General features: G+C 37.1%; 1 protein-coding gene across 1 annotated transcript in view; it reads left to right on the top strand.

Annotated features, from left to right (window-relative positions):
- The first annotated feature begins 1,077 nt into the window (after positions 1-1,077).
- Positions 1,078-24,181, top strand: part of C1H1orf87 (chromosome 1 C1orf87 homolog) — a 78,219-nt gene continuing 55,115 nt past the window's right edge. The window contains exons 1-2 of the mRNA XM_023186692.1: positions 1,078-1,184; positions 15,239-15,473. Coding sequence (XP_023042460.1) covers positions 1,078-1,184; positions 15,239-15,473 — 342 coding nt within the window. The remainder of the gene's footprint in view (positions 1,185-15,238; positions 15,474-24,181) is intronic.

Below are 24,181 nucleotides of genomic sequence, written 5' to 3' on the forward strand. Positions count from 1 at the left end.
CGCTGCCCTAGCGGTAAGCACCCCTCTCTGTTCTCTCCGGGGAAAGACCTCAGGACCGACACGCAGCTGCTGGGCAGGGAGGGGACTTGAGGATCACGAATTCCGAGTCTGGAAGATTCCAGACAGGTGCAAAGAGGTTGCAGGTCCCCAGAATGAGGGGCTGCCGTCGCACAGCAGGTCTTTAGTATTGGACTTTTGGGAAGAACCCTGGTCTAGTCATCAGACCCAAATACTGGAAACAATCCTGTCCTTCATTCTCTCTGTGACCTTTGTCAAATAACACACCCTCTCTGGGCCTTAGTTTTCCAATCTGTGAGGGAGCCTTTGGAGTAGAATGATTTCTAAAGGGCTCTCAGTCTCTGGGTGGTTCTAAAAGGGAGTGTTCAGCTGTGACCAGATTTACTGAACTTCTGATTTTCCCTTGGCATCACTCTGTTTAAACAGCCAGTGCTTATCTTGTGCAGGAGCTCAATTTCAGATTCATTGGATTGTTGTAGAAAGAGATCAGTGATCACAACAAAAGTCTGTCTCTCTTGTGTTCAGTCTCCCTTCAGATGCATTATCTCCTTGGATTCACCCCCAAGTCCCTAGAACAGACCCGGAATTATCCTGATCTTATAAATGGAGAAACTAAACATCAGAACTGAATATTGATTCTTCGTATGTCCCACTAATGCCCTAGTTTCCGCTCTGACCTCACTGGAATCCCATCCTATGTCTTGTAGTACAGGAAGGTAGAGTCACCTAATGACTCAGTAGATCTGCTTTGCAGACCTCTTAGGTGAAATTCCCAAGTCCGCTAATTACTGGTGAGGTGATGTGATGTGAATAAGTCATATAGCTACATTTTGCCTGTTTCCTCAACTGTAAAACAAAAGTGATAATAGTAATTAAAAATATCTTTCTCATGCCTTTGTTAGGAGTGTTAAGTGAGGTAATATAGGTGAAACACTTTGTCCTGCTATTATTATTGCTTGTTGTTATTGACAAGGATGATAGAGTTCCCTAATGGAAAATCAAGAGGAACAATTTACTTATTTTCACCTCTACGGATTTGAAGGGATTTTGAAAAGAATCATGTCTTCAGCCTGGAAGACTCCCCGTGGATCAGATGCAATGCCTGAGATCATGGTGAAAATCATTGGAAGTAAACACTTTCGATACCTCGTGGAGAAGCCAAAGATGTAAGTCCATATTTGAAAAATACCTATGTTGCTTGGATGATAATGAAGTTGTATTGTTTTTTTTTCACCCAGAAATTTAAACTTAAAAAAAGCCATCCATGGAAAACGAAGTCATTAAGATGCAACAGTAGAGTTAAAATCGTGTTGATAACTTCCATGTGCACTGTTTTCCTAGTATTTTTCATCTTTATAATTCCCCATACTCCTTAATTACTTGGGCCGATTTTCCAAATAGATGGGAAATATGAGCATTGAGACATTTATAAATATTAATGGAGCATTGCTGCCTTTTCTCATCGGGCTTGTAATCTACCACATGTAGTAATTTTAGGGAGAGTGGGGGAGGTTTATTAGTCAATTTGTTGTGAATTAAAGGAGTAGGATTAATACAGAATCATAAATTGTAAGGTTTTCACTTACTCCTGTTTGTATTTGATACTCTTCTAAGCTTGGGCTTCTCAGATCATGGCTAAGATCTCTTTCTTCTCTTCCAAACCCATCACAGTCACATTTAAGAAATGACTCATATATTTCTAATATTCACTAGATGTTTCAGCAGAGAAGAGTATGACTAGCTCTTTCTTGCAGAGTTTCAGTGGCTCAAAAAAAGAAGGGAAAGTACTAGATCTTTCTTTCTTATAGTAGGCATTCCATAAGTAATAGCTAGTCAAAAATTGCTTTTCCTTCCTAAGATTATTTCCTCAGCTCTATCTTCTGTTTCAGAAACTCGTAGACTGAACAAATATACAAAGATATGGTATCGTTGAACATAGGTGCAAGAAGAAATTTTTACTAAACCTGGCAATCATCAGAATCACCAGGAGGGTCCTCAAAAATAAAGATTCAGGAATCAGCTCAAGGTCTGCTGAATCAAAATCTCTGAATGCAGGTCACCAAGACTGCTGTTATGAAGTACAGGCTTTAATAAGGCTTTAGAAAGTCACATTAGTTCTACTTCCCCACTATCAGTATTGTAAGGTCTAGAGGGATTCCAAAGTGATTGCTCGTATAACCACATTTAGCTCAAATTTCCTGCAAGACATGTGTTGATGATGGGATAGTATGTCAGACCTGAAGGTGGTCTTTTAGATGCAGCCCCCTATATTAGCTTGCTAGGGCTGCTGTAATAGTGTACCACAAACTGGGTGACTTAGAACAACAGAAGTTCATGGTCTCAAGTTCTGGAGGCCAGAGGTCTGAAGTCAAAGTGTCCATAGAGCAGTGATCCCTACGAAGGTGCTAGGGAAGGACCTATGTGTCCTAGGTGCTCCCTTGCTTCTGGCAGTTCCTTGACTTGTGGCAGCATATCTTCAAGCTTTACATGGCTTTCTCCCTGCATCTGCATCTGTGTCTAAATTGCCCCTTTATGTAAAGACATCAGTCAATACATTAGGGGCCCACCCTAATCCAGTATGACCTCATCTCAACTCATTATATCTGTAATAATCCTATTTCCAAATAAGGTCATATACTGAGGTATGGGGGGTAGAATATCAACACAGGAATCTTGGCAGGGCCACAGTTCAACCCATAACAACCAGACTCCCATTTTACAGATGAGGTGAGATAACTAAGGCCTCAGTGGTCTTAAAGCAAGCCCCTGAAGTTCCACACTGGTTACTAAGAACTAAGACTGGAATGGAGCTCGCCTTCCCTCTTTCCTTAAGTCAACATGTATAATTGTTCACAGATCAAAGAAAAATACTTACATTTAGTATACATATTTTTCACAAAAGAGCGAAACAGATTAATCTGCAGGCTTCAAGGAGTGAAACAAGTTTCCCCTTATTTGTGCCATCATCATCTTCCTCCTAGGTCACTATAACCGCCTTCCAACCTAGTTCTCTGTCTCTAATCTTCAGACTCTCTAACTGACTCCTCTGCAGCTTTGCTCCTGAATGTGTAGTCCATGGATTTCCAGCACCAGTCTCAGCTGGGAACTTGTTAGAAACAGAACCTCAGCTCCCTTGCTGATATATTGAGTCAGAATCTTACTTTAAACCTGAATTTTCAGGTGACTCCTCCACACATTCTGGTTTGAGAAGCCCCATTCTCAAGTATGGCCAGTGTGATCTTTCTAAAATAAAATTTAATGACATGTTGCCACCACCAGACACACATTTGCCTGCCCTACCTGGGGCCTCCTATAACGCCCGTAAGGAATAGTACATGCTTACAACTTCCTGTGCATTTCTGTCTCTCTATTTTACTGTAAATTGTATGTGCACAACTATATCCCTAGCACAGAGGATAAAATCTTGTACGTGGTAAAGCCTATTAAATAAATTAGAGTAACATGGCTACCAAGAAAAGTAAAGATCTAGAAAGATAATACTTAGTAGCTTTAAATAAATCCAAATCTAAAGGCCCATGCTGTTAAAATAACATCCAGATGTTACTATGGAACCCTGATGAGTAACATGCCATGTGACAGGAGACAAATATTCTCATTTTCAGAAAGGGGATAGAAGCTAGTAATAGTACCACAGAGCCAGAGGTTGGTGGACAATCCCTGCCAAAACTGTAGGCCAAAAAATTAAATATATTAGTTGTGAAAATAAAACATGAAAGTGATGATCACCAAGGGGAGGTATGCATTAACTAAAAATAGATTATGCCAAACTGGTTCCATTCTCATCATTGACAAGATTACTGCAGTCCAAATGAAGAGAATGATAAAGACAGTATGTGATGATTTTGGCGAGTCATTGGGCACATCTTTCTCACAAAGGCCTGAAACAAGGCAGTGAACTCTAGACTGGATAGTGTTAAGATAGGTGATACACCACCAAGTTGTGATGGAACAATTGATATAAACACAACTTTCTGGAGGTGGGGAGGATTTGTGTGTGTGACCCTGCTCTTATTCAACAGTTTTTAATACACAATCAAAGGAAGATAGACAAATTGTTTTAGTAAACCCATAGGTAGCAGAAAGCTAAGAAGCTTTGGCAGGGAAATAAGCTACAACCAACAAGATTAAATGAAGAGAAATATAGGCAAAGGCTATCTTTGGAGAAGTGTACATGGAAATGGTTATATGGAATAAATGTTCCAGTACTGCCTGTGTTTGAGCTTAGCATGAATCAAGGGTATTCAGATAGAGAGATGTGGAGGCTCACTCCACGCAGAACTCAGTGGAGTACTGCACACTTCATTCTGGATGCCACATTTTAGGAGGGACCCTGCTGCACTAAACGTTGGGGCAGCAGAGGGCATTATGAAAGATCCATTGAACAGAACAGAGGTCTCAGAAATAACACCACACATCTACAACCATCTGATCTTCAACAAATCTGACAAAAACAAGTAATGAGGAAAAGATTTCCCTTAATAGATGGTGCTGGGAAACCTTGCTAGCCACGTGCCGGAAACGGAAATTGGACTCCTTCCTTACACCTTATACAGAAATTAATTCAAGATGGATTAAAGATTTAAACATAAAACATAAAATCATAAAAACCCTGGAAGAAAACCTAGGCAATACCATTCAGGACATAGGCATGGGTAGAGACTTCATGACTAAAACACCAAAAATAATTACAACAAAAGCCAAAATTGACAAATGGGATCCAATTAAATTAAAGAGCTTCTGCACAGCAAAATAAACTACCATCAGCGTGAACAGGCAGTCTACAGAATGGGAGAAAGATTTTGCAATGTATCCATCTGACAAAGGGCTAATATCCAGAATCTACAAGGGATTTAAACTTACAAGAAAAAAAAATCCCATCAAAAAGTGGGCAAAGGACATGATCAGACACTTCTCAAAAGAAGACATTTATGCGGCCAACAAACATATGAAAGAAAGCTCATCATCTCTGGTAATTAGAAGAATGCAAATCAAAACCACAATGAGATACTATCTCACACCAGTTAGAATGACAATCATTGAAAAGTCAGGAAACAACAGATGCTGGTGAGGATGTGGAGAAATATGAATGCTTTTATACTGTTGGGGGAGTGTAAATTAGTTCAACCATTGTGGAAGACAGGGTGGTGATTCCTCAAGGATTTAGAACCAGAAATACCATTTGACCCAGCAATCCCATTACTGGGTATCTACCCAAAGGATTATAAATCATTCTACTATAAAGACACATGCACATGTATGTTTATTGCAGCACTGTTCACAATAGCAAAGACTTGGAACCAACCCAAATGCCAATCAATGATAGACTAGATAAAGAAAATGTGGCACATATGCACCATGAAATATTATGCAGCCATAAAAAGGATGAGTTCATGTCCTTTGCAGGGACACGGATGAAGCTGGAAACCATCATTCTCAGCAAACTAACACAGGAACAGGAAACTAAACACCACATGCTCTCACTCATAAGTGGGAGTTGAACAATGAAAACACATGGACACAGGGAGGAGGACATCACACACTTGGGCCTGTCAGTGGTGGCGGGGGGAAGGGGAGAGTTAGCATTAGTAGAAATACCTAATGTAAGTGATGGGTTGATGGGTGCAGCAAACCACCATGGCACGTGTATACCTATGTAACAAACCTACACATTCTGCACATGTATCCCAGAACTTAAAGTATAATTTAAAAAAGAACATTTGTGATTCATGGGAGGATGTCAAAATAGCAACATTAACAAGAGTTTGGAATAAGTTGATTCCAACTCTCATAAATGACTTTGAGGGTTCCAAGACTTCAGTGGAGGAATCACTGCAGGTGGGGTGAAAATAATAAGAGAACTAGAATTAGAAGTGAAGCCTAAAGATGTGACTGAATTTCTGCAATCTCACGATAAAACTTGAGTAGATGAGGAGTTGCTCCTTATAGATGAGCAAAGAAAGTGGTTTTTTGAGATAGAATCAACTCTCCAGGTGAAGATGCTGTCAGCATTGTTGAATTGACAACAAAGGATTTAGAATATCATATAAACTTAGTTGATAAAGCAGTGGCAGTAATTGAGAGGATTGATTCCAATTTTGAAAGAAGGTTCCCTGCGGGTAAAATGCTATCAAACAGCATCATATGCTACAGAGAAATCTTTTGTAAAATGATGAATCAATGGATGCAGAAAACTTTATTGTTGTCTTAAGAAATTGCACAACTACTGCAACCTACAGCAACTACCATCCTCATTAGTCAGCAGGCATCATCGAGGCAAGCCCCTCCACTACCAAAAGATGAGGACTTGCTAAAGGCTCACAGATGATTATTAGCATATTTTAGCAATAAAGTATTTTTAATTAAGATATGTGCATTGTTTTTCAGACAATGCTATTGCAAACATAATAGACTAGAGTATAGTGTAAACATGACTTTTATGTGCACTGGTAAACCAAAAAAATATGTGAATCACTTTATTGTGATATTTGCTTTATTGCAGCACTCTGGAACCAAACCACAAATCTCTGAGGTATGCCTGTAATTTGCATTGATATTTACACCCAAGATATGCAAAGTTCTGGTATTTTCCCACGTGACTCTCCTAAAGCTCATATTCTGTCATTTTTGAATCGCCCCAAACCCTTTATAATAACAAATTCTTTGTGACTTGTCTTAAACTTCTTTAAGTGTTAACGTTAACAGTTTTAGAAATTAATGTATATAGGGAATTCCATCAACTTCCTTTGCACAAATATTAACTAAGCACCTACTGAGTGCCAAGCCATGGAGACACAGAAGTGTACCTAAAGTTCTAGTGATGGGAAACACAAGATAGACAGATAAACAATGATTGTTCATGTAGGCATAGTGCAATAAGGAAAAATAAAAGAACATGAGGATCTATCAGCTCTTAAGGGTCCCAGAAGCTGTCTCTGAGCAAGAGACATTTGAACTGAGACTGTGCGGAGATAAACAGCTAGAATTATGCAATGAGAATTATCCCAGGTGAGCTATCGGTGAGCTAAGACTAGCCCAGCCTTCGTCCGCGTGGGTATGGCTCTACCAGATTTAAACTCTCCATAAAGTTGGTAGTATCTTCTTCCCTCCCCTGCTCAAGAAAAAGAGTCTGCAACTATTCACAGGTCTCAAGTTTGCCCATTATTGGGCATCTGATATTCTCATTTACTGCTACAAACCGATGGCACCTAAGTTGACTGCCTGGAGTCCAAGCAATTTTTTTTTCTTTTTGTATAATGTTGCCTCATGCTTGCCTCATTGTATTAGTCAGGGTTCTCTAGGGGGCAGAACAAATAGGATATATATCTATATATCATATATGTCCTATTAGTTATATATATATAATATATATATATATATCCTATTATATATAAAGGGGAGTTTATTAACTCACATGATCACAAGGTCCCACAATAGGCCATCTGCAAGCTGAAGAGCAAGGAGAGCCAGTCTGAGTCCCAAATCTGAAAAACTTGGACTTTGATGTTGGATGGCAGGAAGCATCCAGCATGGGAGAAAGATGTAGGCTGAGAGGCCAGGCCAGTCTGGAGTTTTTTCTGCCTGCTTTATATTCTAGCTGCACTGGCAGCTGATTAGATGGTACCCACCCAGATCAAGGGTGGGTCTGCCTCTCCCAGCCCACTGACTCAAATGTTAATCTCCTTTGACCAAACACCCTCACAGACACACCCAGGATCAATAATTTGCATCCTTCAATCCAATCAAGTTGACACTCAGTATTGGCCATCTCTTAAAACTAGAATATACTCTTAAAAACTAGAATACCATCCCTCAGCAGGAGCACAGTGCTCAGGATCAGGGAACCCATGTATCTGCTGCTTTCCTGCCACTGAGGTCCAGCCTGCACCAAGTGATACACAGGTATTCACCTACATCCTAGTGACTCCACAGACTTACAGAGAAAGTAAATCATGCCAATATCTGAAGAAAGAGCATTCTAAGGAGAGAGAATAGTCAGAATAAAACCTGTTGGTATGTTTAAGAAAGAGCAGGAAAGCCATTGTTTGTGGAGCACAGTGGGGAACCGGGAAAGGAGCAGGAAATAAGGGCAGAGAAGCCAGTAGGGCCATAGTAGGAACTTTGGATTTTGTTCCATGTAGAATGGAAAACCACTGGGAAATTGAGAGCAATGCTGCTCACATTGTATTACTATTTTCTAAAGGCTGCTTCTGTCTGTTAAGTGGTGAGTAACTTGGGAGTGACACTAATAAAAAGAGAGAAAACATTTAAAGAGTTATGATAATCCAGGCAGGAGATGGAAGCACTGACCAATTATAGTCCATACATAAAGTATGGATAAATTTTGTGATTGAAAAATTCAAGTATCCCATTTATTATTTTTTAGAAACAACTGATCAATAAGCCTTATCTTTGTTTATTACTTTTCTCACTAGACAATCTACACAATAGCTGAATATCTATGAACTCAATCTCTCATTAAAACTGAACAATAACATCACAGAAGATACTTATCTCCATTTTTACAAGTTCAAAATGATAAAGCAGTAGGCTAAAATCATACTTCTATTAAACCCTTTTCACTGCATTAAACTGCTTCTGTATTAATATCCTGGAATAATTTTTGTTTGTTGTCATTTATTTGTGTGTTTATTTTAGGCACTGTGAGAAGTATAAAGCATAACATACTGTTGTTCTAGTCATAAGTCTGTAAATAAGAGTACAGGGCATTATGTGAGCAAACATTAAATAAATGTTTTAAAAAACTTGTAAGTGCCTATTGATCCCAAATATTGAGACTATGAGGTAACAGTTATTTATGCCATTTGAATTCTATATATTTTAAAAAATATAATACAAAGTCAAAGTGAAAAACAAAATACTGTTTACAACACATGTGCCAGAAAAATAAGTAACTCCCAAATGCATAAAGAGCTTTTCCAAATCGATGGGAAAAAGATGAACAGCCTCATTTCAATAATTGGCAATAGACCTAGACAGGAAATAGAATAAAAAGGAACAACAGATATGTGGGTGTATATTTGACATGCATGATAATAAAAGAAATGTAAACAGTAATGAGATATTATTTTTTACAAATCAAATTAGGAATGTTTTATAATGGAGATACCCAGTGCTAGCAGGTGTTTAGAGAAAATACTCATATGATACTGTGTTTTTAAAAGTATACTTATTGAAAGCCTTAAAAGTACATGTCCTTTGGCATAAGATCTGTATCTATGAATCAGTTCTGTGGAAATGATTATAGATGGGTGTAATGATTTGGTTTCAAAGATTTACACAAAAATGTGTGTTGTGTCTGGGTCCCAATAGGAAACAGATTATACACTCAAACTAGGATGGCTTTTGTTTAAAAGGAGTAATTACAAAAATGTATGCTGAGATTAAGAGAACTGCAAGGTGTGGTGCAGGAATCATGGGCTAGCAGCCACAAGGTTGGTAGGAGCATTAGGTCTGAAGAGAGGAGAGGAGCAGAATGTTACCGAAGCCAAGAAAAGGAAGCATTCTGCAGCTCGGGCCATCTTGAGAAAAGTAGTGACTTTTGGCCAAGAGACACAGGTAGCCTGAGTCAACCTTTCAGGGAGGGAACCTCCTCCTGCCAGGGCTACCCATTGGCCCAAACCACTCAGAATCATAAGACACAGGCACTGCTTTTCTTAGAGACAGGATCTCTGTCCATCACCCAGGCTGGAATATAATGGAGGGATCATAGCTCATTGCAGCCTGGAACTTCTGGGCTCAACCAATTCTCCTGCCTCAGCTTCCCAAGTAGCTAGAACTACAGGTGTGCACCACAATGCCCAGCTAATATTTTTTATTTTTTTTATTTTGGTAGATAGGGTCTGGCCATGTTGTCCAGGCTGGTCTGGAGCTCCTGGCTTCAAGTGGTCTTCTTACCTAGGCCTCCCAAAGTATGAGATTGTAAGCGTGAGCCACTATGCCTGGCCTCATGGGCACTGTTGATAGAGTAAGTCCACAGAGATCAATTTTCTGGGGTTGAGAAGGATGGTGAGGATATAGGTGCCAAAGAAACATCTCCAGCAGAGCAGCAACATTTAAATTAATAAAAATTTGGAAACCAAATTAATGTTCAACAATATAGGACAAGTTAAATAAACTCTTGTATATCTATATAATGAAACACCATTGGACATTTCAAATGTTGGTGTAGAGATAGAAGTACTGGCCTGTAAAGATATCTGCGTTATTTTGTCAATTGAAAAAAAAAATTTTAAGAGGTTAGAAAGGTTGATTACAATCAATTTTTGTTTTAAAAACAAAATAAAACTTCTCGTGTGTGTATATGGAAGCTTTTTGTAAAGAGATAAAATATTTGGCCACCTTTAGTTTTGCCAGCTAAGATTTTGAGATAACAAATTTATATTGATGGAGTATTTTTAAAAATCCATCATCTTTCTATATATTCTTGATTTAGTTCAACCTGATTAAACAAAATAACACAGCAATAATGATTGCTCCTCATTCCCATAGACCATGTGGATGAATCCAGACGTGATGCAGAGAGAGAACTGTTTATGCTACATCCTCTCAGAGTATGGATAGAAGACCCGGCTCAGAAACCGTGCCCTACAGCACAGAGATCACTGGTGAAGAGGCCAGGCAGTTGCACAGTCATTTTGCTTAGACTTGCAAAAGCAAAACAGGAGAGAATGCAAGTGCAAAAGACATTAAATTTCAAGTCATTAAAGATTGGTTCCAAGATTTACATTTTAGCCAATAAACATTGGCTCCAGACTGGCAAAGCTGCACTGTCTGTAAAGCTCTTGGGTGTAATCCACCTGAGGACATCATGATGCAATAATGTTTGGGTTGTTTGTTTTTTTTCTGTAAAATTAAGGAATGTGATTGAGAAGAATCCTGCTTTATCAGAACAGATTTTTAATACTACTTAATATTTGTTTTTTAAAGGCAGGGTGATTTATCAAATTTGTATTTACTGTGATTGGTAAATAATAAGGTGGTCAGATAGACTGCATTAATTATATCTCTTTTATCTATTTAAATAGATTTTCTTCAGTTCCTATCTACTACAAAACCTTGACTTTTGAACTTCAGTTTTGTCTGTCAATAAAGGAAGTTTTGGGAGTCAAGAGAAAGAAGCATCCCTTTGTACCTTAGTGATGAGGAGTGTGTGTATAAAGGAGCTAGCACTTTAATTTATGATTAACATAGAATTACTATTTGTCAAGGGCTGGGGAAGGAACACTAGGCTTGGTGCTCAATATTTTATACATTTTATCTTGATAAGGATTTTTTTTCTCATCTTGCAGCTGAGAACCTGAAAATCAGATATTCCCAAAGTCACGCAACATGAAAGAATTTATGTGTGGTGACTGACACATAAGCATTTAGATAGAACATATTAGCTAAAATAATTACACTGATAAAGAAATGATTCAAGTACGAGTTCAAGAGTTGAATGAAAGTATTTTTATGATCTTTTCGAAGACTAAATTTCTATGATAATAGTACATGGTATGGCTCCATGACATAAAAGAAGGAAATAAACAAAAAACCTTCATACTTCGACACAATAACATTAGCTACATTAGCACAGGCTTCGCATTTCAGCTTCCCTGTGGAGTGTGGTGAGCTTTTTCAGCTGTACTCCCCTCCCATCTCCGATTTTATTTTTTATTGTCTTTTTAAAAAGAGAAAAGTCTGGTTGTCTTGATTATCTCTTATTACTTACAAATAAGAACACACTTTCATTTACTGAAATTAGATCCCCATTCACTGTGTTGGCACACTCTAGGCTGTCTTCTCCAGAGGGTTTAGGGCCTGTTAGATGGCGCACAGTTGGAAATTGGTGGCACTGAGTCGCTGCCAAGGCTGGCAGACCTTTAAGATGGCATCTGGTGACCTTTTGCTGAGCCCCCTGGGTCCTTCATTTGAGATTTTATGTTCTCGGCAGGGGTGTAATCCAAATCAAATGTGAGATCTGGTGAGCTGGAGTTACATGGGAGGTGGGGCCAGCGGGGGATCCCTACCTTGCTTTGGGCAGAGGATGCTACTAGACGCCTTTGCAATGTTTCTTTCTAACCCTGAGACTCTGTGCTCTAATGGAGGGTGACTCTAATGGGCTGGTTTGCAAAAAGAGCCCAGTGAGAGAGGGAACGATTGAACAGTTTTCTCCTCATTTATTTATCATCCAGCAACACAGTAATCCTCTCTAATTGCTCTCATTCCTGGATGACACTAAACTCTTCACGGCACCCCCAGAGCAGCAGCTGAGGTCAGAAGTACATATGCAGAAGCTAGCTGTGTCTTGCTTCCAAGATAGTATTGATGGTGTTTTTTGGGTTTTTTTTTTTTTTTTCCTTCTTTTGAAATGGCAAATGTCTATTTTCAGTAATATAGGTAGATAGTACACAAGCCTAGGAGAAAGAACTGTGAGTTTGTGAACAACATAACAACCAATGTGTGTTGACAAATTGTTTGTGCTAACCACAGACACATGCCGTTTCTCAGCTAGAGAGTCATTTTCTTGATAATTTTCAAAGTGCTATGTTTTTTTTTTTTAAAATACAGCTTTTACTTGAAACAGATTTAACAGGTTATTTTTGGTTTTACATCTACAGGAACTGTTTTAAAAGACAGGCAGATACATTTTACATTTCTCAAGCAATTCTGTCCTGACACTGCCCACAAAAGGATCTCGAAGATGATTAAAGCAAAGATAATCCATTGTCCCTGCCTTTTTCCAAAAGAGTTAACTCCCTGCCCAATGACCATTTTTGCCTTCAAATCCTGCGTTTCCTACTTTGGTTAGCTGCTCCTGTACTTTCAGCTCCTCACATAATCACAAACTTCCATGGATCTTCCTCTGACTCTACTGCCAATAGGATCTGAGTCTGTGCAATGAAGTAGACAGGTTTAAATCCTGGCTCCACTACTGAAAAGCCATGTAAATAGAATTAGGCCAATCATATCAACTTTCCTGGCCTTAATTTCTTCATCCTAAAATAAGAATAATAGGAACACCTGACAATAGGGTTGATTTAAGAAATATATAATCTAATGTATATAAATAAGTATAGTGTGGCTGTCACATTAAATGTTCAGCAATAATATTATTTTTGTAACCATTGCAAACTATATTCATTTCTTATGAACTTCAAATAGTACTGAATCTTCATAATGTTCATTTGACATTCATTTATATGCTAAGTGGATATGTTTCATATTACTTATGTAAATTTTATACCAATTTAATACTTTATAGAAATACAACATACCTATATTTACATAAAAGTATACATCATAAGTCTACCACTCACTGAATTTTCACAAACATGATATACTCATGCAACAAACACCCAGATCAAGAAACAAAATAGTACCAGAATCACAGAAACCCTGTTATGCTTTCTTCTGGGCTATACATCTCCCCTCAAAGGTAATCACTGTTGTGATTTCTAGAATCTAGTTTTACCAGTTGTTAGCTTTATTGTTTGTGTTATTTTTGGACAACCAAATGAAATTTAAATTTCTTGAAGGCAGGGAACATATATGTCTTCTCTCATTGCAAAAAAACATTTGTCAAATATACACTCTCCTTCTCATACTCCTGTCTTGCACTATTATCATTTGTGTATTTGTCTGGCAAAGCTCCAGTTCTGTGTAAGCCTCACTGTCTGCCTTCTCTACATGTCCGCGAGGACTACTGGGTGAAATGCCACTCATCCTCTCAAATTGATTTCACAAAAATCAATGGTCTTTAACCTTAACTGGCCACTCAGTTGGCCCAGCCAACCTGTCTTATTTTTCTGATTATCCTTCTTCTACTCTTCATAGCAGCTGCCCCAAACCATCTGCCCTTAATTCAGACTTTCCACTGCATCACTTCCCCCATGAGACCCAAGGTAACCATACCTTGTTATCAGAGAGAAAATTCAAGCTGTCAGCAATTTAATCAACCTGTTGTCATCAAATGTACTAATTTGCCTATATCCTTGCCTATTTTTCTACAATCTTACCCTGAGGTTTCCCTTCTGCCTCTGTTGTCTCAATGACTTCCATTTCCCTTTGTCAAGGTTCATCTTATATCATCAATGATGCCCTCTCCTTTCTGCAGTTCAACTGGCAAAGAATGAAATAGTAAATGCATCCACCTATTACTCAATATTTAGAGTTTTCTTTTTTTTTGCATTTTTCTCCTCAATACACATGCTTTAAAATTGTTCTACAATGTCTTAATACACATGCTTTAAAATTGTTCAGTTTCTTGACTCTTAATATATTTTTTCAGGTCACCCACTGTAAGAATTATATCTGTCTTCTATGTTTAAAATGGCACCTTGTTACTGTTTTGATTCGTAAGACTTTTAGTTATTTTTTTATTTTTTATTTTTTTAGAGACGTGTCACCCAGGCTGGAGTGCAGTGGCGTGATCTCGGCTCACTGCAACCTCTGCCTCCTGGGTTCAACTGATTCTTCTGCCTCAGCCTGCCAAGTAGCTGGGACTACAGGTGCGCACCACCACGTCCCGCTAATTTTTGTATTTTTGGTAGAGACAGGGTTTCACCATATTGGCCAAGTTGGTCTCGAACTCCTGACCTCATGATCCACCTCACTCAGCCTCCCAAAATGCTGGGATTACAGACGTGAGGACTTTTTAGTTATTAAACAAGGTTGAACCTTTAATTTTGGTTGTTATTTGAATTTCCTTGAATCATCCTACAGATTTTTTTTTCTTTCTTTTCTCTGTTTAATATTAAACTTCAATGAAAGGCTCCCAGGAGAAAAGGAAGTCTCAAGAGGAGAGGCATAGAGCAGAACTGGAGCTGACAAACTGTTTTGACTTTCTTTTCTAAGGCTGAAAATACCTGTTACATTTACAAGTAAGAAATGTGATAACCTTTAGGGTTCATTTTTCACACTGGTCATTGCTTACGGTAAGGGTTTGGGAGCAAATGGATAGATTATGAGTATGAGGAAGAGGGGAAGGAAACAGATAAAGCCTGCAAAGGTAATATTAATAACAGGTTCTCTCTATGGTCAGCTATGCATAGACAAATAACCAATGTTTATGCTTCCACATTCCACTGTGCTGAGTTACCACTGTTTACAACACCAATCACACCTTCTGTTCTTACGCCAGCCTTGCCTATGAGGAGTCTGCCTGTGAGTAACAAAGTATAAAATTCTTTCTTCACAGCAAGGAGAATGAGAATTTGAAAACAGAAACCCAAACAATGCGCCAGAAACCAGTGACTGATAATGCAAGGCAGATGAGCAGAGACCCCCCAGCTCCCATTAACTTCACTGATCAGCAAACCAGTTATAATCCAGATGATGTGAAAGAGAACAAGCACCCAGAGAACAACCAGAAATCAGAAAACAACCAGAAACTACTAACAGGGGCACACAGTAGCAGATTCCTGGATGGCAAAGTGAGTAACAAAAATTACCCAAGTTTATCTTGATAATTTATTAGGAAAATATAGATAAAAACATAGGTTGACACAAAAACACACTGTACAAATGTTCATTAATATATTTTGCAACGAGATAGAAATACGAATCAATTTTTTTAATCTGAAAATGAATTTCAAGGTCATTTTGTATATTGTATCTTTGCTGACCACCAACAGAGTTAGTCATGATCACCAATGAAGTTGGTCATGACAACCAATGGAGTTAGTCAACCTATTCGGCCTGTGGTTAGCTCAGCGATACTCAGTATTGTTACTATACATGCAAAGTTGGGGCATGTTGGAGGGTAAGAGTCTGTCTGCTTTTACATTACAAAAAGAGATAATTTATTTTAAAATTCCAATGCAACCATGTCTATTTACAAAAAAATTATAGGCCCCAAACTCTGTTGATAGAAATATATATCACTGCACTCTGTTAACAATCAACTAAACAATTCATAACAAACTAACTTGATGGTGATGAATCTATATGATTAGTAATTTGTAATTAAAAAGCAAGTAAAGCAGCAATTGAAAACTGGATCTAAATCAAGACAAAACTAATGATTCATTGATAACAAAGTACCATTTCCAAAATTGCTGAAATTGCAATTAAACAGATACATAGAGTAGGAGTTTTGCAATGCTGCCAAGCATTAAGTGACAGCCAGATATTTTAGTAAAATACTGAATTAGAGTTTGCAGTACACTCTAACATAACTATTTTTAGTTTGTAATTTTAATAGCCCTTTCTAAATCACTGAGATACCAGCTAGTCTTTAGTCATATGAGAGCGGAATGCCTATGGATTTGGGATCTTCTGCTCATAAGAACCATGCAAAGGATCAAATTTTGGAGTGGTTAACAGCCTATCTATGGACCTCAGGCTATACTCTGCAAGGTCTAGTTGAACACTGAAGACCAGAAATGAAAGTGACCTTCCCAAAACATGAGTGACACAGATTGAGCCATCACTCAAGCCTCTTAGTCTTCAGTTTGGCTGAGTCCTTGAATTTAGGCCTTGGTTACAGCAAAAGATAGTGAATCTGCAGAGGTGATATAATCCATTTGAATTATCAAAGATCTCTGAATTTTTTTAACCTAATTTAGAATCTGGCATTAATATATTTATTGTTTTTGCTCCCAAAGAATGGCCTTGGTAATAATATTATGGTTATAAAAGACTTTATTATTGACTGACGCTTCCAGGTAAATTTTATTATTTACTCTTTGAAATTAACCCTGTGAGGTAGATGCCATTGTTATTTCTACCACCATGGCATAGATGATAAAACCAACACTCAGAAAGGATAAAGTGACTCATACTGCAGATAAGATGTTTGTCTAGGTTTTCTTTTTTTCTTTACTTAAATTTTTATTGATCTTTCTAATTATAAATCATAGCATAATCCTGTAGCAATTTTTGAAAAACAGAAGGAGAATATAAATAAGAAGAAAAATATCAACTAAAGAAAACTAGTGGTTTTCTTTTCCCTTCTTCCTCTTTTTTCCTTCATGCATAGAGATATAGAATGGGAGTCATAATATATACTCTTTATTATCCTGCTTGATTCACTTCATATCAAAAATCTCTCTTTGGCATGAAAAAAATCATCCTACGCATCATCTTTAATGGTTCTGTGAGAGTTGTACTCAGAACTAACACCTAGGTGGATAGCATTTACTATGTGCCAGGCAGCATTCTGAGCTCTTTACAGATATTAACTAATTTATTGTTCCCAAGCACCCAGTGACGTAGGAACTCTTATTATCTTTAGTTCATGGTTAAGGGAGCTGAGACACAGAGAGGTCAAGTGCCTTGCTAAAGTCATAGAACTGAGAAGTGGCAGATGCACAATTCAAGCCCAGGTTCTAGGTCCTTAGTCACCAAACTGTATACATTCCTTTATAGAAATACAACACAGTTCACTTAACAAATGCCTTATGGGCACTTAAGCCATTTTAGTTTTTCTCTCATATATAGACATCTGTTTCTTGACACTCCTCCTAATACATCAAGCTGCTCATTCCTGCCATGGACTCTGCATTTGCCATTACCATAGGTAATATGTTCATTAGGTAAGCTGTTCTTAACCTCCATGATCTGGATTGTTTGCTAGCTCTGTAGTACAGGGAGAAAATTTGCCCCTCCCCTCCCAAAACTCAACAGGGTTTCTGGTGGGAGGCTCAGCGGGGGCTAACACCCAGCCACCAAACAAGGAAGGCCTTGTGGGAGGTGTGGGGACCGACTAATTGGTTCTGTCTGCCGGGCGGGCGTGTGGTGCTGGCCTGCCAGATGGCAGCCACAGTTGCCTGGTACAGAGACCCTCATTACCAGCTTGACTAAGTGGTAAATGGAATCCTGCCGCAGTTACAAAAGCACACCAATCAGAACTCCTTCTAGATCCTTATCACTCACACATAGATGAAAATAAGCTTTCCTGCCTGGGACGTAACAGGCAATCTGGACCAGCTGAATTTGCTCCAAAAGAGAAGTTGCTGATAAAGACTGAGCTAACATGCGTGAGGACGAGCAAGTGTGAAACTCTTTTCCAAATCACAGAGTAAGTTCGAAGAGTCTCATTGGTAGGAAGTAAGTAAAACTGAAGATGTTAAGAGAATCCCTCATTTTGTATATATAAGAACAGTGAGATATCTTAGAAATAAACAAGTACAAACCTTCCTTTTACAAAGGAAGAATGAGAGGACCAGAGAGCTTAAATGCTCCAAGGTCTCACAAGAAAAGAGCTTGGCTCCTCTGAACCCTAGTCCTAGGATCTTTTTGCCTCTAAATTCCGCTTTATACGGGTACATTTTTGAAAAAAATACATATTGTTTATATCATTTCTCAGAATTATCGGCTCTGCCTTCTCTCAGAAGAATAAAAAAGAATGTGTGACTAGTAACAAACTCAGTAGCACAGTTTCAAAAATAAAATTGCAGTGTGCTTTTTGCATCTGGCAGCATGAAAATGAAAGTGTTAGTGCTTTAATTTTAATAATTATCACAGTTGATTGGGAAGGTTTCTTTTCAAAGCTCTTTTGTGTGTTTTCCCTTGTTCATTCTCCACAATAGCCCCGCAAGGTAGGTAAAGGCACATTATGTTATCTTTATTTTATAGATGAATAGACAGATGTCAAGGATATTTCTGCTTGGCTGTGCATTTGCAGCTCAGATTCAGCAAGTTCAAAGCAGAGCCTTTGATCTTGTACTTCTGGTGGTCTGTGTCTCACAGAATGGTCTCACTCTTCTCTCAATTGCACCAGCAAGAAACCTGAACATACTTTCCTCCTCTCTCTCCCTAACCCTGATATCAAACCAATCACAGAGTCCTTTAAATTCTACCTCCTTCGAGTCTCTCAAAACCTTCTCTTTCTTTTATTTCCTTTGTCATCACCATAACCAGACCACCATTTTGTCTCACCAGGGAGATTTTAATTATCTTCAAATTGACTTTTCTGTCTTTAAAAGTCTCTCACTGTATTGGTCAGCTATTGTGATAAATATTGCTGCATAACAAATCACACCACAACTGAGTGGTTTATAACAATAATCATTTATGCTCACATCTACAGATATGAGCTTAGGCAGCTTTTATTTATCTCAGTTGGGTTGGGCTGGGCTTGGCTCTAAACTGGATTTGATTCAGGTCTGCTCTGTGCTTTCTTGTTCTGAATCCAGTGAGCTCCTCAGGGCATGTCCTTCTCATAGTGATGGAAACATTTTAAGACAACAAACTCAATTACACAAGTACATTTTAAGTCTTTGTTTCTTCCTTGTGTCATATCCACTAACATCCCATTAGCCAAAGCAAACCACATGGCCAAGCACAACATGAATGGGGCAGGGATATATATGTTATCTCTTTTAGGAAGAACCACTTGATCAGATATACCCTCTGTTTAAAACACTTAAATTCCCTTGTTAAATCCCAATTTCCCTAGTATTAAATTTAAACTCCTTGACTTAGCATTCTAGCTCAACTCTGTCTATTCTCTATTTCACTTTCATCCCCACATCTCATTAACTGAAATTCTATTCCATAAATAGAGTTCTGTTCCCTTTCACCTCAAATCCTTTGCCCAAGCTATTCTTTATGGGTAAAATTCTCTTCCCTCAATCTTTATTTCATTATTAACTTAGATAGCAGCTCTATCAAGAAGCATTATGGTCTGATTTCCAAGACTGAGGTAAATGCCTTTCCTAATGTATTTCCAAGTGAATCTGTGCATACTTCTACAGTAGATGTTGCCATACTATTAAAATAAACTGTTTCCTTATCTGTCTCCTTCCACAAGTCGATAAGACCACTGAGAGTAAGAATTGTTGCTTGTTCATTTTTGTTTGCAAATGTCTTTCTCTATATATTGGCTCAAAGCCAACATCTAATTTAATGGGAAAACACTAGAGACTTTCTCATTTCTGTTTGGAAGAAGTTAAGATGCTCACTGTCTCCACTGGCTTTTAATATTATGCTGGAGGTATTTGCCAATGCAATTAAATAAGAGAAAGAAAGTATAGGCATATTATTTAGAAAGGAAGAGGTAAAACTATTTTCAGAGTATAAGATTGTACCTCTAAAATCTCAAGACACTTAATGAAAAAAACTACTAAAACAATCAAGAGAATTTGGCAAACTATTAAGTTATAACATCAATAACACAAATCAATGGTCTTCATATATGTGAACAAAAATGAGTTAGAAGATAAAATGGAAGAAAAGGCACCATTTACAATAGTAAATAAATGTAGAAGTAAATTAACTAAATAAATAAATTAAATGCCACAGCATAAACTTAACAAGAGATGTCCAAACCTGTATGAGAACAAAATATAAAGCACTCCTGAAAGACATAAGAGTAATTTTAACAAATGGAAAGGTATGCTGTTTTCTTGTACATAAAATGTTAACATCATCAAAAGTCAATCCTCCCTAGGGTAATTTATAAATTTGTTGGGATTCCAACAAAACAAAATACTATTAGGTTTTTATTTTGTTTTGTTTTACAACTAGCCAAATTGATTAGCAAGTTAATTTGGAATAACAAATAAGCATGAATAGTCAGGAAAACCCTGAAAAGGAGAGCAGCACTATGAGGAATGGGTAAGATGCCATTACCAGATAGTAAAACAAAAAGTCTCTATATTTAAAATGGTGTGGTTTTGGCACACGAATACATGAAAGACCAATGAAATTGAAAAGAAAAATTCCAAAATAAACCCATTGGCATATTGTTATTTTGTATATGATAAAGGTGACATTGAAAATTAATAAGAAACAGATGGACATTTTAATCAGTGACACATTATTGGACAGCTTTAGAGAAGTTTTGAGTTGGGTCTATTCCTCATATACCATACACATATAGGATGTGTATCAGGATATATTCCAAATACATCAAAGGTTTAAGTGTAAAGAAATAAAAATATACAAATAGTACAATTAAACTTGAGTGATTTCCTCTATCATATGGGATAAGGGGAAACTTTCTTAAGTATGACTCAAGTTGCAGATACAACGAGAAATACAGTGATCCTTTTCACTGAAGGAGTGACTATTTTCACCATATGGCCAGAACCCCTGTAAGCAAAGCACATAAACACCAGACAAAGTAGGAGGAAAATCTACAACTTGCATTATTGGCAAATATATCTCTCATCTATAGAATATTCTACTTAAAATAGAGAAAAAAAGGGCAGTAAATTATTAGAAAAATGGGCAAAATATATGAACAGGCAGTTCACAGAAAACCAAATGTAAGTGTTCCTTAAATATATGAAAAGATGTGAACTTGCTTTTAATAAGTAGAATGCAAATTAATTCTACCCTGAGATATAATTTCTTATTAGCAAAATCCAGGAAATTGATAACATAATTTGGCAAAATCCATAATATTGTTAATATACTTTGTTGGAAGGCTATGGGGAAACAGATACACTGCTACAATGATAGAAAAAATTTTAAATGGAAAAACTGTTTTGGAAGAAAAATTAATAATAATTAGCAGAACTACATCTACATTTTTTATAAGAAAATCTCACTTTGAGAAATCTATCCCAAAGATGTACTTGAAAAATATAATATTAAAAGATTTATACAGAAGATATACATTGCAACATTACCTGTTACACCAAAAAATTATAAACAACCTAAATTTCCATAGATAATGGACTGTTTGAATAAACTAAGGTAGATCCATACATGGAGTACTATGAGATTGTAAAAAGAAATATAGAATTTGTATATATATGAATATTATTATATATTACTATGTGGAGTAATGTAACAAGATACATTATTAATTGAATAAAAGTGAGGTAGAAAAAATATATAGATTATTCTACCAGATATCTATCTATCTGTATATCTGTCATGTACATATTCTTTATGTTTTTTAAAATGAAGGAATTAATTAAGAACATTTTTAAAAAGTGGTTATCTCTTGGGGATAGGTGGAACATGATGAAGGGATAAAAAAATAGAAAGCATACTTCTCTGAATGTCTTGTTTTGCTTTGCAACCACATGAATTTTTTACACTACAGAATTATAAAGTAAAATTATATATTAAGAAAATCAATTTGTAAAAATCAAAAACAAAATAAAATAAATCCTGTTTTGTTGTCTTTTGGTGTATAACAAATTGCCCTAAAACTTAGTCACTTGAATCAATAAACGCATATTCCTGCTACTGTTTCTCAGGGAAAGGAATCTAGGAGTGGCTTAGATGGGAGATTTTGGTTCAAAGTCTTGTAAAATTTCATCCCAGATTTCACCCAGGGATACAGTCATCTGAAAGCTTGATCAGAACTAGAGGATCTACTTCTAAGCTCACTCATGTGGCATTGACAGAGGCCTCCTGGTTGTGTCCACAGGTCTCAGCTTTTCTCATGTGGGCTTCTCTCTAGGGGTGTGCATGACATGGCTGGCTTCTCACAAAATGAGTGATGGAGAGAGATTGATTGTACACAATCTAATTGGAAGCTGCCATATCTTCTATAACCTAATCTCAGAAGTGACGTACCATCACTTCCACAGTATTCTACTGGTTGCATAGACCAATCTTAATGAAATGTTGAGGGGATGAAGGAGACTACATAAGGCCATGAAACCAGGAAGCAGGGATCCATGGGGCCACCTTGAAAATGAGCAACCACATGGACCTAACTATATATTTATTTAACTATATATTTATTGGACCTAACTATATATTTATTTTTCTTGAAAAAACATATTTAAATGTTTTTAATGACCATTATGTTGATACTGTTATTCTCTGTGTCTATATTTTATGTGATAAAGCAAGTAAGTCATTATCTTGGTGGGGTTTTTTTTTTTTTTTTTTTTTTTGGACTTGTGATTTGGGGTATAGAAGAAATAAAATATAGAGTATTAATAAAATTACATAAAACTCCTATGATTTGAAATGAAAAATTAGTATGAACTCTTTTTAAAAATGTATTTCCCAGGTCTGTCCATTGGAAAAATTTAGAAACAATGACTTGTCCCAAAGCAATGAGTAGCCTTGCATCTGCATTATGTTCAGTAAAATTCCAAGAGCTGACTCCAGTTTTGAGCCTGAAATATCCACTTATACCAAAAGCAATGAAGATATCAAAGACAGGAATTCCTAAGACTGGTCAAAAAAGACTCAGGATCTAACTTAAAGAGGATCCCACAGTTGAAAGCGACATAATTTAGGCATCAATAAAAATAATAATTACAATAAATACATTAAATATGTTTAAATGTATACATTCATAATGATTATTTTAAAAAACAAAAACTCATTGGTCATCTCTGAAGAATGCTGGGGAACAAACTCTGTATTTGAAAAAACAGTAAATAAAAGAACCAAGCATTTATTCAGTTGGCCATTTTCTATGCAAACTGTATCTGAAGTAATAGTTGATGAAGGAACATTTTCCTTTAAAGAACTATTTCTGTTAATAAATGAAGAAGTAATGGTGGGATAAGAATATCACCATTTTGCAAAGCCCTAATGAAAACAAAAGGAATTAAGCAATGCATATGAGTGCCTGTAATTATGATCTAAAAAAAGACAATTAGATAGCATATGCTTCCATGGGAAAATATACCACCTATAAAAATGTCTTGCCAAATAAAATTGAACTGGAACATAAATAAGACTTTAGATTTAACTACTATTTTATAGGAAATAAATAATACTTTTTAAAAACAGTATAGGGATGCCAGAAAATGCAGACTGTGTAAAACTCTACATTCTTCAACAATTGCAAGAAAAAATAATGATGAAAGGGGCAGAATGGGAAGACTGGACATTTAAAAAGATATAGCTGGATGCAGTGGCTCATGCCTGTAGTCACACCACTTTGGGAGGTCAAGGTAGGAGGACTGCTTCAGGTCAGGAATTCAAGGCCATTCTGGGCAACCTACCAAGACCCCATCTCTACAAAAAACTACAAAAGTTAGCTGGGTGTGGTGGTGTGCACCTCTAGTCCTAGCTACTTGGGAGGATGAGACAGGGGATTGGCTGAGTCTAGGAGTTCAGGCCAGGCTGCGGTGAATAATGGCTGAGATACTGCACTCTAGCTTGGGTGACAGAAAAAAAGAAGGAAAGAAGGAAGGAAGGAGGGAAGGAGGGAAGGAGGGAAGGAAGGAAGGAAGGAAGGAAGGAAGGAAGGAAGGAAGGAAGGAAGGAA

Source organism: Piliocolobus tephrosceles, chromosome 1 (genome assembly GCF_002776525.5).
Source record: "Piliocolobus tephrosceles isolate RC106 chromosome 1, ASM277652v3, whole genome shotgun sequence".
Lineage (NCBI taxonomy): Eukaryota > Metazoa > Chordata > Mammalia > Primates > Cercopithecidae > Piliocolobus > Piliocolobus tephrosceles.